Source organism: Athene cunicularia (assembly GCF_003259725.1).
Source record: "Athene cunicularia isolate RWA chromosome 3 unlocalized genomic scaffold, athCun1 chr3_part1, whole genome shotgun sequence".
Lineage (NCBI taxonomy): Eukaryota > Metazoa > Chordata > Aves > Strigiformes > Strigidae > Athene > Athene cunicularia.
Genome location: NW_020799097.1, coordinates 48745244 through 48760001, shown reverse-complemented (window position 1 = coordinate 48760001; position 14758 = coordinate 48745244). Strand labels below are relative to the sequence as shown.

The window sequence follows — 14758 nt, the reverse complement described above, 5'->3', positions numbered from 1 at the left end:
TAAATTTAAACATTAGGGTGGGATTTTTCTAGTTCTTTCACCCACTGTGGAACAGTGGGAATTCCATTTTAACTGGCTATATGCTGTGACCACTGTGTCTTATCAAAAGTTACTTGTAGATATAATTTCTCATTCAGTGATAATTGCCCATATTCTTTGTGTATGCTGATTTAAAGCTATGCTGCATTGAAATGTGTATGTTGATTGCAAGCACTAGAGCAGTGTCCTTTACCCTCACAGTGATCTATTCTGGTTACCATTTTCGTAGAGTCAGGTGTGGAAGAGATGCATTTAACATCAATATCTATGTGAAATTTCAAGTTGTTTGAAGCATGACAGCACTTGAGTTTCAGAGAATGACTGTAAGACACTAGCACGAGTGAAACTAATTTTTCTGTTTGAAGAACTTTGCCCCTAGGTCTCAACCTGAGAAAGAGGCCCAGCCTTCAAAATTTCATCCGGAACTAATAATTCTTAGTTAAAACTGCTTAACAGTAAAAGGTTCAGCAGTTACTATTAACTACAGCCTGTGACTGGAGTTACCAACAACTTTTTAATATCACAGTTACAAAAATTGGATTAATTTAAATGACTGCTAAAGGATCTCCAGTCTTGCTTAATGGAGGAAAAAATTCTCAAAGTGTCTACCTCTAGCAGTCTTTTTTTTTTTTAAAAAAAAAAACCAAACTATTTTAAAGGGTGCTTTAAAGGCATGAACAATTTCAATTATAGATTTCTGAGCCCTGAATGCACCATGTGACATACTATATTTGTAAATTTATTTTTGAGATTTAATTTGTTGCTTAATGAATTTGTGTACTGAGATTATTGTTATGGATGACATTAAGTCCTTGTAGTTTTTGCCAACTCATACTATTTATATATATATGTAAATAGGTATTTTCAAAGCTCTGCTTAGATTCTGTGCATCTCTATCACTGAAGGCTAATGTCTGTCAGTTGTTTGGGCATTCAGTGATTGCACATCTGTTAAGTAAATATTTAAAATACAAGTGATTTAGCTGATAGATTTTTTTTTTTTCAACTGGATCTCTCCTGCATTATTTGGTTATTAGCTTTCTGATCTTTGACATAAAATACAGAGAGAAAAGTTTTTATATTTTATTCAGGTAGTTATATAGCAACCATCCTCTCTTGTTTAAAAAATATGATTAGTAGAGTCATCTGAGACTTTTATACTGTCACTAATTTCACTTCTGTTCAAATCTTATTGCCATTGCTTTAAATATTGTTATTCAGATATGAACATCTGCCTTTTGCTAGTACTGTTTTTTGCTAATACAGAAACTCTTTAACGCATCGGTCAAGCACTTTCTTAAAAACGGATTGTGGAAAACAAAAGTAATCAGATTTGACTGTTATGGGAGTTTAGATATCATGTAGACTGCATCAGCTTTTCACAAGGGAGGGAGATGAGTGTATAAAGTGCTTTTGCTGATAGGCATAGAGCTCTTTCTTGTTTACTGGCTTGATGAAAACTCAGTTTTGTTTTGATTGTCAAACTTCCGGCCAGCACCTTCTGTCTTTAAGTCCTGTCTAGCCAAAGCACTAATTAGTTCTTATCGCTCATCATAGCTTTAATAGCTTTCTTAAGTCTGTTTTGCATAAATAGGAGGTACTGACACACAAAAATAGGAGAATGATGAATCTTTTCACTTATATTTTCAAGGGGATTGGGGGAGGGGAGGTGTTGGGTGGTGTTGGGTTTTTTGTTTGTTTGTTTTGAGCTTTGAGTCTTAAGGGTTCTTCGAAAACAGTTATTTTTGGATTTTGTATTTTGGAGCTTTAGGATTCTGGCATTCAGCCAATGCGTGTAATGCTAATAAAAGATCTTGTGAGGTTATATCAGTATGCAAACTGGATAGCTTTTTTTGTGCTGCTTGCTTTAAAAAATTATGTTAATTTTCTTATAACCAGCTCAGTTTCCTGTAGTACAGATATTCTATCCACGGAAAGGTGTTTGGATATCAGCAGTATAAAGTTACGAGGATGAATTAGATTGGATGTATTCAGACAGTGCTGTACAAACAGTGGAGGTGTGTCTAAGATGTCTGACTCCATTTTGTCTAGCCAGTTTACTAGAAAGTTTTAGATTCCTCGGGATATCAGGTGGATTGACAGAACATACTTGATTACAAACTGCAACAAGTTCATCATTCAACTGTTGCAGATTAATTGCTGTTATATTTAAAAACTATAGAAACTATTAGAAATGTAAACATCTTGATAAAACAGTAGAATGTCTTGAGCATTGTCTGAGTGCTCAGACAATAGTCTGAGAAGTATAAATTTGTCAATTTACATGACTTTAAATAAGATTACCTGCATGATTTCTGGAACTTGGGAAGCTGGAATGAAAAACAGAAGTGAGTTAGCTGTACATTACCCCTGTTTAACTTTTTTGTCCTTGAAAGATTCACTTGCTTGCCATATATGCCACAAGGGACAATATACTTAAGCTCCTACCATGTCTGTTATTTGTTCAGAATTTCTTGTTCTTCTGACCCATAAATTGTGTTGCTCATCTCTACTGCATTTTGAGAACATTAAGCTGTTCACCCAACTTTCCTACTTACTGCAGTATGAGTGTTAAACAAGTAAATAAAGTTGATGTTTGTTTTAGTTTTGTTCAGGTGGGATGTCTCCAAGTATGTAGATTCCTTATTTAAGAGTTTGCTGAAGCACACTAGTTTAAGTCTGGATTATTTTTTGTGTATCACCATAATTAATAGTTTTATCAACTGGGTTTATAGTCAGAAGTGGTAATTAAAGTATAAATTTATCAATGCCTACTGTAGGATTCCTGTCCACACGATCTGTAGTGAAAGCTGTAAGCTGTTCTCAATGCTGTCTCCAAGGATGAGGAAGGTACACTAAATATTCACCATCCCACTGTCAAGAGTTCATGAGGAGGATGCAGTCCTTCTTTGTGCCAGTTACTGTAAGAGTAAAGCTCTGACTCTCTAGGCTGGGGTTCCCAAATGCAGGCTTGCTTGGGTACAGTCAGCTCCAGGCTGGTCACTGTAACTGCTGCCTGCTGAGTTTCCTAGCTGGTGTGCTGTGGGGTAGCTCCTACAGAATACCTGGCAGGAGTTTATTTATGGTTTCTTGGAAATTCCTGCCATGTGTCACATTCAGTCAGAAAAAGCAAGGTGTTACAAACCCTGCAATATGTATTAACTGTGTCTTTTAGAACACTGATAGGCATGGAGTGAAGCAAATCTCAAACTCTTAATTTTCTGCAATTACTTTAATTGTTATCAGCAGTTTTGGAAGTGGGAAGAACCTTTGTTCCACTAATAAATTTCTGAATTTTACCTTGCTTCAGGGGGCCTGAATTCTGTAATGGTTATACTGCAGGCTTTTTGATATGCATGTATAAAAGCCTTTACTACTCTAGACCTATGCTGTCCTTAATACATTTTAAGTGCAATAAACTATTCAATCCATGTAATGTCTGAACAGGATGAAATGGTGTGCTCCCTCAGGCTACTTTTACTAAACCTAGTTACTTGGATAATATTAACTAAAATGTGTTTCAAAGATAAAATGTTATTTTCAGATTGTGTGATGAAACTGGCAGTATGTCTTCTGATTGTATCATACATTGTTGCAGATTATTTTAAGAGCTACATATCCAAATGTAAACCCCTCAAGAAGTTTTTCTACTGCTTTGTTTCTCTACACTTTACACCTATTGTTCATCTATAGTTAAGGATCAATTAGATGTTTTTAAAACTGTGGACCAGTAGCAGCATGGAGTGGAGAAACAGGCACTGTTAATTGAGGTAATGAAATCCATAACTTGTGGCCCAATATTTCCTTAATAGTGGGAAGTACAATACGAATTCAAGTTGCTTTCTCTTTCAGTTTAAGTTGCCACATCACTGTTTTCATAGGAGAATGCAGATGACTTTCCTTTGGCTTCAGTCTAAGGGAAGAGAAATGTAGGAATAATAAATTCATACAGGTCAGACTTCTGTAGGAAAAGTTTGCATGTTGTTCCAGTCATCTCATTTACCTCTTTTAGCTGAAAAAGGATATATGTTATTAATATTAACAAAATCTAATTTTACCTTCACAGATAAGTTTGAGCAGTTTTGGGCAATAAATCGAAAACTCATGGAGTATCCTCCAGAAGATAATGGATTTCGATACATCCCATTTAGAATTTATCAGGTAGGAGACAATGAAAGAAAACCACTTTTATCAAACTGTTCCACCGAGGTGTCATATATCATAATCTGTTTTCAGAATCATATGTTCCCTTTTCTAACATGGTAAAACTTTGTATGTTTATCTTTGCTGGACCCTTGAATTTTATGAATTAACAAAGACAGAATAGATTGTCTTTATTCTAATAGGTAATTACTATTGATTATGTTGTAAGTGTGTAATACTTTAGAATGTGCTACAGCTGGTATAGGTTATATTTGTTTGTTTGGGGTTTTTTAAAAAAAAAAAAAAAAAAGCTAATTCTGTCATCAAAAGTAACTTCTGACTTTGAATACTGCTTTGGATGCAAAATGCCCTCTGAGAGGTCTGCATCAAACATTTCGGGAACAACACCTTTCCCTCAACCACTGTGTAGACTTCTTGTTGGTGTTATAAGGTTAAAGTAACGGCATAGTTCTTACCTTTGTCTTCTAATTGTATACTTTACAATCCAAAACTAGCTTTGAATCTTTTTTCTGTTTTAATATACCAGTGCTCTGTTTTTCTCAGCGGTTTATTTGGAGACATATTCCTTGGAATCCTTACAATTTTTTCTTGTCTCTTTAGTTTTTATAGCATTAAGGTCATGATGAAGTTTGGAATTAAGTATGGTTAAAAGCTTGTACAGACTTTGCGTAGCCTCTCCATAAATTAAACAATTCTTCTCTGTTTTGTCCTTGAAATATTTTTATCTATTTACATTTAAGTTTTGCACCTGTGACTAGCAAAGGCCTTTATTCATAGTACTGAATAGTCTGATAGTACTTTCTAACAGGTTTTAACAACCATAAAAATCTATACAATCTTGCAGTGGGACTGAAGTAACTTTTAATGTTAGACATAAGACATTTACCATCATAGTGAAACCTTAGATTGAGAACGGAAGTCAGTTATTTTGTCAGAGATGATAGCAGATGGCAAGTTTTGTGTAAGTATCAAAAGGTACGTATCAGGAAAAGTAGTTCACTCACAGAATTTGTTTGGTTATTAAGTTGTGTGTTTGTTCTGTGATGGGGGGAGGGGTTAAGTCTTTTCATAGAAATTACATAAATGTCTTTGAAATTGAGGTTTTGCTTTATGAATAAAGTGCAGATGTTTATGCCATGAGGGAAATTTTCTGTGATATCACATGACTGCAAGCTAATAAAGCTTTTTTAAAAAAAGGAAAAAAAAATCTAATTCAGTAATATCTGTTGCTTTAGCCAGTAATACTTGTATTTATTATCATTATCTTTTCAACTGGAAACCCTTACTTACTGTAGTTCAAACCCAAAATATCTAGCTAAGAATAGAAGCCCAAACACAAATAAAGATGACGCTGAGACAGCCTTTGAGAAGGTTGGTGTGTATTATTTTCAGTAATTCTGCTCTTAATATTTCTAAGTATTTTAAGTAATCTTCCTCTTTTTAAAAAAGTGGATGCAGGTGTTTCTAGCTTTTTTGTTTGGTTTCTTGGGTTGTGTACTGATTACAGCTCATCAGAAAAGTCTGTATATTTAAAGGAATCTTCAGAAAGTGTTAGGAAGGGTGAGATTATAATTTCATTCCAAGGAAGAAGTTAATTCCTCTAGTTTTAGACAGTTTTACAGTACTTAGTGACAGCCTTACATATACAGAAGTAACTAATTCAAAAGTATTCTGAAGGTGTATTTAACCCCCACCCCTATGGCATTTAATTTCCATTAGTGCTGGTAGAAGTAAGGTTTGCATTTTAATTAGTTGCTTGCATATCCCTACATAAATACCTGCAAGCCAATTTAGCCTGGGTTTGTATTACAGAGGATGTTTATTCCTTATGTGTTTTCACATAGTGTTCTTATGGATACTTAAGGATATACAGGTGGATGGCAGGAAATCACTAAGCATTGCCTTCAGTGGGGGGAGTTCTTCCTCTTAGTCTCCATTACTTCCATTACCCCAAAATTTTTAGAAGGGAACTGCCTAGATTGAGTTTTGGAGATATGAGGTGGATGAATTTGTTTTCCTTCAATACTAGATTATTATATCAACTCAGAAAAAATCAGTTTTAGCAACAATTAAATGTGACTGGGAAAAGTTGCTACAGAAAAAGTACGTGCAATAAAGTTATCTGACATGGTTTTCACCGAAGGCCTGATATCTTCAAAACTCAAAGGCTCTTTCAATTGTAAAGCTTGTCTATTAAAATACATTTCTAAAGAATAATATGAATCATACCTCATGTGGTATCCAAATCTGATAGTGTGTGTGGGAGAAAGAGATGGCAAAAATATGAACATTGTACTTGAGTAAGTCAGAACTAAACTAACCACAGGTAATTTTAAAAGCCCTTGTCCAGCACCTCTTCTTTTAAGTGTAGCAACTCAGATTGGACCAGAATCCTGGCATCTACTGTACAATATGAAGAAAAAGCCTGAGTATCGCTAAGGAGCAACTCATTTGCAATTTTAAAAGTTAGCTAAGAGATCTTGGAGATTTTATTAACAGCTGTCATATTCTAAACTGTGTCATATGGAACTTGCACCAGACGAACCTTTAACATGGGTGGAAACTTTTTCTACCAGAGACAGTTTAAAAATAGTGATTATATTTTTGTGACACTTTTACTTAACATGCATCCAAAACAAAAAAAAAAAAAAAAAGTATCCCACTTCATCAGTTCAGAGGTCTAAGCTGCTGTGTCTTCAGTTGACAGTTGCTCAAAAATGTTTTTGCTTTTTTGCCTGGTAGTACTGTTGATTACAGTGCTTTTTTTTCACTTGTTCTTTAATAGCAAGAGATAATAGTAATGTTTTGAGCATATTATGCATTTAAGAGTGTTGCTTTTCTTATACAGTATTAGAGCTAGTTTGGCTTGAGGACATTTTCCCCAGGTTTATAAGACCGGCTGGTTTTGCACTTTCTAATTGAACAAAGTATATGACTGATAGATGGCAGGAAGTTTTCATCAGTCTTTGGCTCCAGGCCCTGTGATGGGCTATATTAGTCAGGCACCAGAGAGGACTCCAGTGTAATCTCTATCACTAGATAGAGACTACCCTGGTGAACTACTGTTTGCTGTCGTATACTGTACAGGGGAGCACTCTGAGTCTCAGTTGTTGTGCACTTAGTTTGCACTCATTTGGTGTCTTGCTCTCTCCCCGTGTCGTGCTCACCCACTTTTTCTTGCCTGCTCTCTCTGTCAATCTTCCTGCTTTCCTCTGGAGTCTGCCCTATGAGTATATAGGATTTAAAGTTGTAAATAGAATTTCATTCTTGAGAATAAAATTACAAAAGTGTGTGAAAGAGCATGCATTAAAATTATTCATTACAAGTTCTTCTAAGTTTTCCCAGAGTTACACTTGGCTTAAGGCAGGCTGGCTGTTGTGTGTTTGCCAGCACAAAAGCGGATGATCTGGGGTTGTTTGCTTGTTCCCCAATGTGGATACTGGCACATGCCCTGGTACTAGAATGAGCATTTCCTTTGCTTCTGTTTTCTAATGGTTTTGATTAGGTTAACTTTATTGCCTAATTACATAGTAGGCCTTAGCTTTGAACAGGTTTTTCATATCATAAGTCCCTTAAGGTGTTGTGATTAAATTATATGATCACAAATTGTTATGTTGTTTATCTGCCTTAGTAATGTGAGTGAAATTTTCCATACTTGATAATATATCCGTTAAATCCAACATTTTGCTCTTTCTGTCAAAGTTGCAGTACTGACATGTCAGACAGTTTTAAATGTCTACCTGTCCTCTGAAAACAGCAAAGTGGGAGGGGGAAATTAAATATTCAAGGACATTATTAATATCTGGCTTAATAAATGAATCAGAAGCCCAAGCATGGCCCTTTCCCAGGCAATGGAAGACTATTTTTATTTCCAATTAATCAGCAGAGCTCAGATAGTCAACTGCAAAACCCATTACAAGTATGCAAATCAGCATCACAGTTTGGCCCATGTTATGACAACTACTCAAAACCTGTTCAAAACAGATTATGTGGAAAGATGCTGGGTCTGCCTGTAAAATTTTCAAGTAATAATGCATCCATCCTTTTTTGTTAGTAGATTATTAAAATCTTTCTTTGTTTTGGGGTAAAAAGCCTCCATTGCATTTCAAGCTTGAATTTGTTTGACTTCAATTCCTAGATTTTGTTTTGCCTTGCACCAATTTAAAGTCATCTGACTTTTAAACCTCCAATTTACTTACAGAGTGATTTCAGCAGCTTCTATTTTCTTCGATAAACTGGATCAATTGAGCTTTTTAAGCCTGTTGTCTTGAGGCTTGTGTACCAGTGCTGACATTATTTTAGCCATCTTTTTGAACACTAGCTGATATTTTGATAATCGTCAAGTTTAGTATTAAAGTTAGGGACATGTAGAGGTCAAAAGTAAAGTTTATTTCTGTAGAATTTTAGATCAAAAATACTTCAAGCATTGGTGGGATAGAGGTAAAGTTGGCTGCTACTTGAAACTGCAAATCTGAACATTTTTATGAAAGAAATCGAAAGGCGATGACTCACCAAGCAAAAGAACTAGAAAATGTAAGTGCTGTCGACCTGAAGAGGGCAACACAACACAGCAAGTTTGTGTCTTGTTGGCTAGTGCAAAATGATCTTGAATAGACTGGAGCGTAATACCTTATTTAACTTTTTTCTTTTTTATTAAAAATGTCATTTTCATAAAAGACCTGCTGAAAATAGATTCATTTCTTTCTTAAAACCTTCCTTTTACAAAGAGGAAGTTTAAGTGACTAGGAAAATGTGAAATTATGGTGCATTTGTGTAACAGTTGTGCTCAGCTGAATTTCTGTACTGTAAAGAAAAAAGTCTCTGATTCTCATCAACTCAGTACACAGAATGTCTTATTCTAATAACTGATGATTCAGCACTGAAGAAACACTAGCACACTTTCACAAGTTTTAAATTACTTGAAAATCAAAGCTCTTATGGATGAGAAAGTGTAAAAGCTGTGGTAGGTAAAAATTTTTCCTAGTGCCTCATTGTAGAAAAAATACAACACCCTTCTATCAACTATTGCATATGGGCATCATGATCCATAAATTGCTATGAATTCTTGTTTTCTGAACTTGATTGCTTAGCCTATGCTGAAAGTAATAGCAATTTGACAAGTTGTCACCTTGAGTTGAAGGTCACTGTTACCACAGTTGAGGTTCCATAATTGCATAAGCTTTTCTAGTCTATCTAGGCGCAAAGTAAAATGGGCTAGCTCAAACCAACGCTGTTGAAGATGACTTTTTTTACATGTTTTATATTAAGGAATGTCCATGCATTCTTAAGTCTTAAGATTTGCACCCATGTGCAAGATTAACCTTGGGCCTTTAAGAATCTCAGTACAGAATGGGGGCTATCAATCAGTGTTTAAAAGAAAAATTCTGAGATTATAAACTGTATTTGTTGTCAGAGATGTGACTAAAGTTTACATAAATATGCTCCAGTTATCTGTAAAACTGTCGATTTGCCTAGTTCAAAGCACTTGTAAAAGTTGCATAGTGCTCAGGGAAGGAGGCACAGAAGAGATGGGGCTGTAAAACCTCAATTTGGGTAGCTTCTCTGAGCCATGATTGAACTGTTACCAAGCTGGATGGTTTTAAGCTAGCTCAGGCTTGTCAGTAGGAGTTACAGGAATCCTTCTGCTACTGTGAAGTAGTTTTGCTTGTATGAAAAATGGTTTGTTCCGGTTCTGATTTACATTATAACTAGTTTAAAATCATTTAGGGATATAGTGGATTCTGCATATTAGGGAAAACTGGGTAGTTTGTTTTAAATCCTTTTTTTATCTTGTCAGATACTCTTAGATCCCGGAAGAATCTAAGTGTATCAAAAAAACAGTAGCATCTTGGTAGTTAATAAATTAACTGTGTGTAAACAGTTATAAAGCTTTTTTTTTTTTTTTGTTAGCAAAAGATAAGTCAAAATACATTTTGAGTTATGATGAAATAATTAATACTTTTGGTGAAAAAAAATGTCTATTCCTACTTTGAAAATGTTTTAATTTTACCAAATGTCTTATGCACTCCCTAATTGCAAACTGTGGTTACTTTTTTAGTACGTTATTTTTGTATAAAAATAATTTGCTACTTTTTCTTTGAATCATCTTATGATAATAAACTTGGATATAAATAAGTTTTTAATGTAAAAATTTTAATATAAACCATGTGGTTTGAATTCTTGTGTCTCTGTTTCCCTCAACTGTTTTATTAAGGTAGCACTCTTGTATATTTATATATCATCCTAAATTTGTTAGGAAAGTTTTTTTTAAATTGTATGCATACATTAAAAAATTACACTTTTCACCTCACCCTTGAATGTTCTTAAGAATATGAGTATGTTGGGAGGTTGGGTAGAAGACAATGTGTGAAGCAGTAATTCAGTTGCGTTAGGTCTGTGTAGAGTTACTATTAGATCTTGTAATTGAAATGCTGTCCTCTTTAGTGTATTGCTGCCTTTCTTTTGATCATTAAAGCTGATCATTTTACTTCTCTGTTTCACTTGGTTTAGTCAACACAAACTGATTTGCCACTTTCACCACATACATCATTATGTGGTCAGGTTCTTATTGTGTAGCAAGAGGGATTTTTGCTACCTGAAGCTTGCAATCCAGAGCTGTATTCCTCTGAGATTGGCTCTTGTACCCTGTCATAATAGCAAAAAACCCCCAAACTTGCATTCACCAAAGGGGGAAAAGCAGGTATGGAATTTTTTCTTCAAAGGGATGAAGAATGTTGGTTTTGAGGGGTATTTCTCTGGCTGTGCAGCATATATACTGCCTATTGCTTAGGAATTAAACTAGAACAAAGTCTAGTCTATGATGATAGTGCTGCAAAGAATTAGCTCTACATAGATGATAGTCACAGCAATACCTGTTTTGATTTGCCAATATCAGTATGCCATCTTATTTTTAAGTAAAATAGGTAAATAAAGTTAACTTTTGCACAAAATTGAGGATTAGAAAATACAGGAAGTGTTTGTTTTTTTGGAAAGTACTGACTTTTATTCGCACTTTCCAGAAGACTGAAAGCAAATTGTACGCAGGTAAGTGTGGAATGAAACCAACCTATGAGGAAGTGGGATATAACATAATACTCTAGGAATACATTATGAATTAACCAACATAAATTTCTGAAATTTTCCTGTTTGACTATAGGGGTTTCTTCTAGTTAATCATTATTGTAGAATATTAAGGAGTATTACTGGGTTTAGTTCTTTAAGTATCTTAAAAGTGTTGTATGAAGTATTGTACTATTCAATGCTCTTGTATGGATGTAAATCCATTTCTAAAGTTGTTTGCTTCTTAGGTAGTCAGTACTTGATTTGATGTGAGGATTAGGTCTGCATGTGTGCGTAAGACACTGCAGCTGTGAAAAGCACTATTGAGTTGTTGTCACTGACTCTTCAGATACCTTGATATTTTACCAGTTGCAAATACCAAACCTTTTCTGGGAAGGATTAACACTTCAAGGCCACATTTATATTGTAGATGTCTTTTTCTTCTCTGTGTTCCACAAACTGTCCATTGGAACTGTTTCTTCTATGTAGTCTCTGTTATTTCTGGCCTTATGACTGCTGCCTGCTGTCCTGTGTGTTACCACACTCTTAGGTGTTGACTTTTTTCTGCTTCTAGGGTCTGTATAATTCACCTGAGGTTAAATAATGCAAAATCAGTTGTTCAGAGAATACAGGGCTACTTCACCTGTACAGGCAAGTTTAACAGATCATTTGAAAGATTGGCCAGAATGTGGCTCAACCATGCTAGTTTAGGTTTTGACATGAAACTGATTGTGAGTAGTCCTTCTGCACTTTTGGTATGGAACTGGTAATGAAACTTCTGGCAACATATGTTCTTGCTGAAAATGACCCACAAGGTATAACAGGACATTTGTTTTGGATAATGCTTGTTCTAAGTTGTCCTAAACCCCTTTGGTTTTATTGGTTCACATTCTTCTGCTTGATTTCAGGGCCCAGAACTCTTACCAGTTTTTCTTAGACCCTTCTTATAAAGCAGCTGGATCATCACCACCTTTCAAGCCTTTGTTCCCCTTTTCTTGCAACACAGACACTGGGCAGCTTTCACAGTATTACAGATGTACTCTATCCCTGTCACAAATGTAGTGCAGAAGGCACCCAATAAAATGTTTTATTTAGAGAAGCAGTTAGAGTTTTAGATTGTTGTGAAGCAAAATTGCTGCCTCTAGGCAAGGTATCTGCACTGTATTTTGGATTACAGCATGTACCCCTTTAGTTCTAGAGGGATTTATCCCTTTCTGGCAAAGTTGTTGTTTTACGTAGTTGGGTGGATTAGCTATATATCTGCAGATGAAGAGTTTTTCAGGGTTTTTCATTTACTTAGTTACTGATAGGCTGCTTAGAGATCTTGATTTCTCTCTCCTTTCTCTTTTGTGAGAGATCTTTATCCTCTGTGGGTCTGTTGAAGAATGAATCTGTTCTTAGTGTCTTTATGTTACTATTACCTTAAAACTCCAACCAGTTCTTTAAACCAAAATGGCCAGACTATACAAGCTCTTATAGGTGGTCCTTTTTCTATCGCTACATATAAGAACAATACCATGTTTTGATCAATCCCAAATACTTAGGCTTTTCCCAGGTCAATATTCAGGATGCTGTGTTGTCAGTCTTGCTAATACTGCATACATCCCAGACTGAAGTTTTGCTGCATATTTTTTGTGTGTTATGGGCTTTGTCTTTTGACTTGGACTGGGGAGAGTCCTTTAGGAGAGTTCTTCATCTGTTCAGCAAAAACCCCAAAGCACTGTCCACTTCAACACATCTTTTTTTAACCCCATATTCAGTTAAGAATCTTGTCCACATTGGTTATGATACAAGCAAGTATTAATTAGGGATAAATCTCCTTCTGCTCTAGCAATATTAGTGGCCATCTTGCACATTTAAGGAGATTCTTCACACATTTGTTAATTTTTGTCACGTTACAGAAACCAAAATAACATGTCTTTTGTGATACTTCAGCTTTCATTTAATAAGGGACTTCAGGACCATTATCCAAGTGATCATGCTTTGTAAGGAATACTGCTTGGAGTATTATCACATTGTATTAGCATAATGAGCATTTTAAGGGTGTTCTTTAACATACTTTGAAGAACAGATGTACATACCTTCTCAACCCTTCATCTGTCCAACTGTTTTCTCACAGAAACCTTGAAGAAATATGAAAATCTTTGTTGAGAACTGAAGAAAGAGTAAACTCAGTCCTTCCATAGATGATTTGACAGCTTGCAGAAGAAAGATCTATGGACGTAAAACACACTTCAAGGAAGAATTGCTATTAAATAATCCATATTTCCCAACAGCAATGGAATTTTATCAACCATTTGCAGACTTGCTCTGAAACAGTACGAAAATACCTTACTCTTAAAGGGATGTGGTTACATTGCGGCCTTCCTTAATCTAACAGGTCTGTAACCACTCTTACACACAGTAGGTTGTAGTGTACCCAGTGGGTCTGAGGATCGACAGTAAGAACTTTTTATAAAACAGACAGATTCACTTCAGATGGAAGAGTACAATCTCTGAAGATCTCATAATGGTTTCAGTATCTACACTCATAAATGTGAGGGTTCTTTTAGATAACCTTTGAATTCAGAGAATACAGGGAGTTCAGCCATGGGACCTATTGCAAGAAAGGTTAAATGGTGTTCTGGGCTGGTTTAGGAGGAGTGTTACCAGCACATCGAGGAAGGCAATCCCTCTCCTCTACTCAGCACTGGTAAGGCCATACCTGGAGTACTGTGTCCAGTTCTGGGCTCCCCAGTACAGAAGAGACATTGAGCTACAGGAGAGAGTCCAGCAAAGGGCCACTAAGATGATTAAGGGACTGTTGCATCTAATATAAGGGGAAGAAAAGTCTGAGAGAGTTCAGCCTAGAGAAGAAAAGGCTCAGGGGGATTTCATCAATGTGTATAAATATCTGAAGGGAGTGTGCATAGAAGAAGGAGCCAGGCACTTTCCAGTGGTGCCCAGTGACAGGACCAGAAGCAATGGGCACAAACTGAAATGCAGGAGGCTCCATCTGAATATCAGAAAACACTTTGTTCCTATGAGGGTCACTGAGCATTGGCACAGGTTGTCCAGAGAGATTGTGGAGTCATGTTGTGGTTTGAACCTGGCTGGCAGCCAAGCACCATGCAGCTGTTCCCTCACCCTCCCTCTACCTGGGGGTAGGGAGACTTATAGGTTGAGATAAAAACAGTTTAATAATTGTAATAAACCAGTAACAATAATAGAAAGTACAAACAGGTAATACACAATGTGATTTCTCACCACCTGACGACTGATACCCAGCCCCTTCCCAGCTAGTGATTCTGAAAAAACAAGATCCCACAATCGCAATCCTGGAAGCCAGTGAGGATTCCCTTCCTTCCTGGCTGCTCCTCCTTTATATACTGACTATGACATTACATGATACGGAATATTCCATTGGCTAATTTGGGTCTGGTGCTCTGGCTGTGCCTCCTCCCAGCTTCTTGTACAAATGCTCATAGACAGGACATGGGGAGTTGGAGAGTCCTTAA

At 36.0% G+C, this 14758-nt stretch overlaps 1 protein-coding gene across 1 annotated transcript in view; it reads left to right on the top strand.

The window, feature by feature from the left end:
• ATG5 (autophagy related 5) overlaps positions 1–14758 on the top strand; it is an 81349-nt gene that overhangs the window by 32799 nt on the left and 33792 nt on the right. The window contains exon 6 of the mRNA XM_026845336.1: positions 4105–4199. Within this exon, the coding sequence (XP_026701137.1) occupies positions 4105–4199 (95 nt within the window). The remainder of the gene's footprint in view (positions 1–4104; positions 4200–14758) is intronic.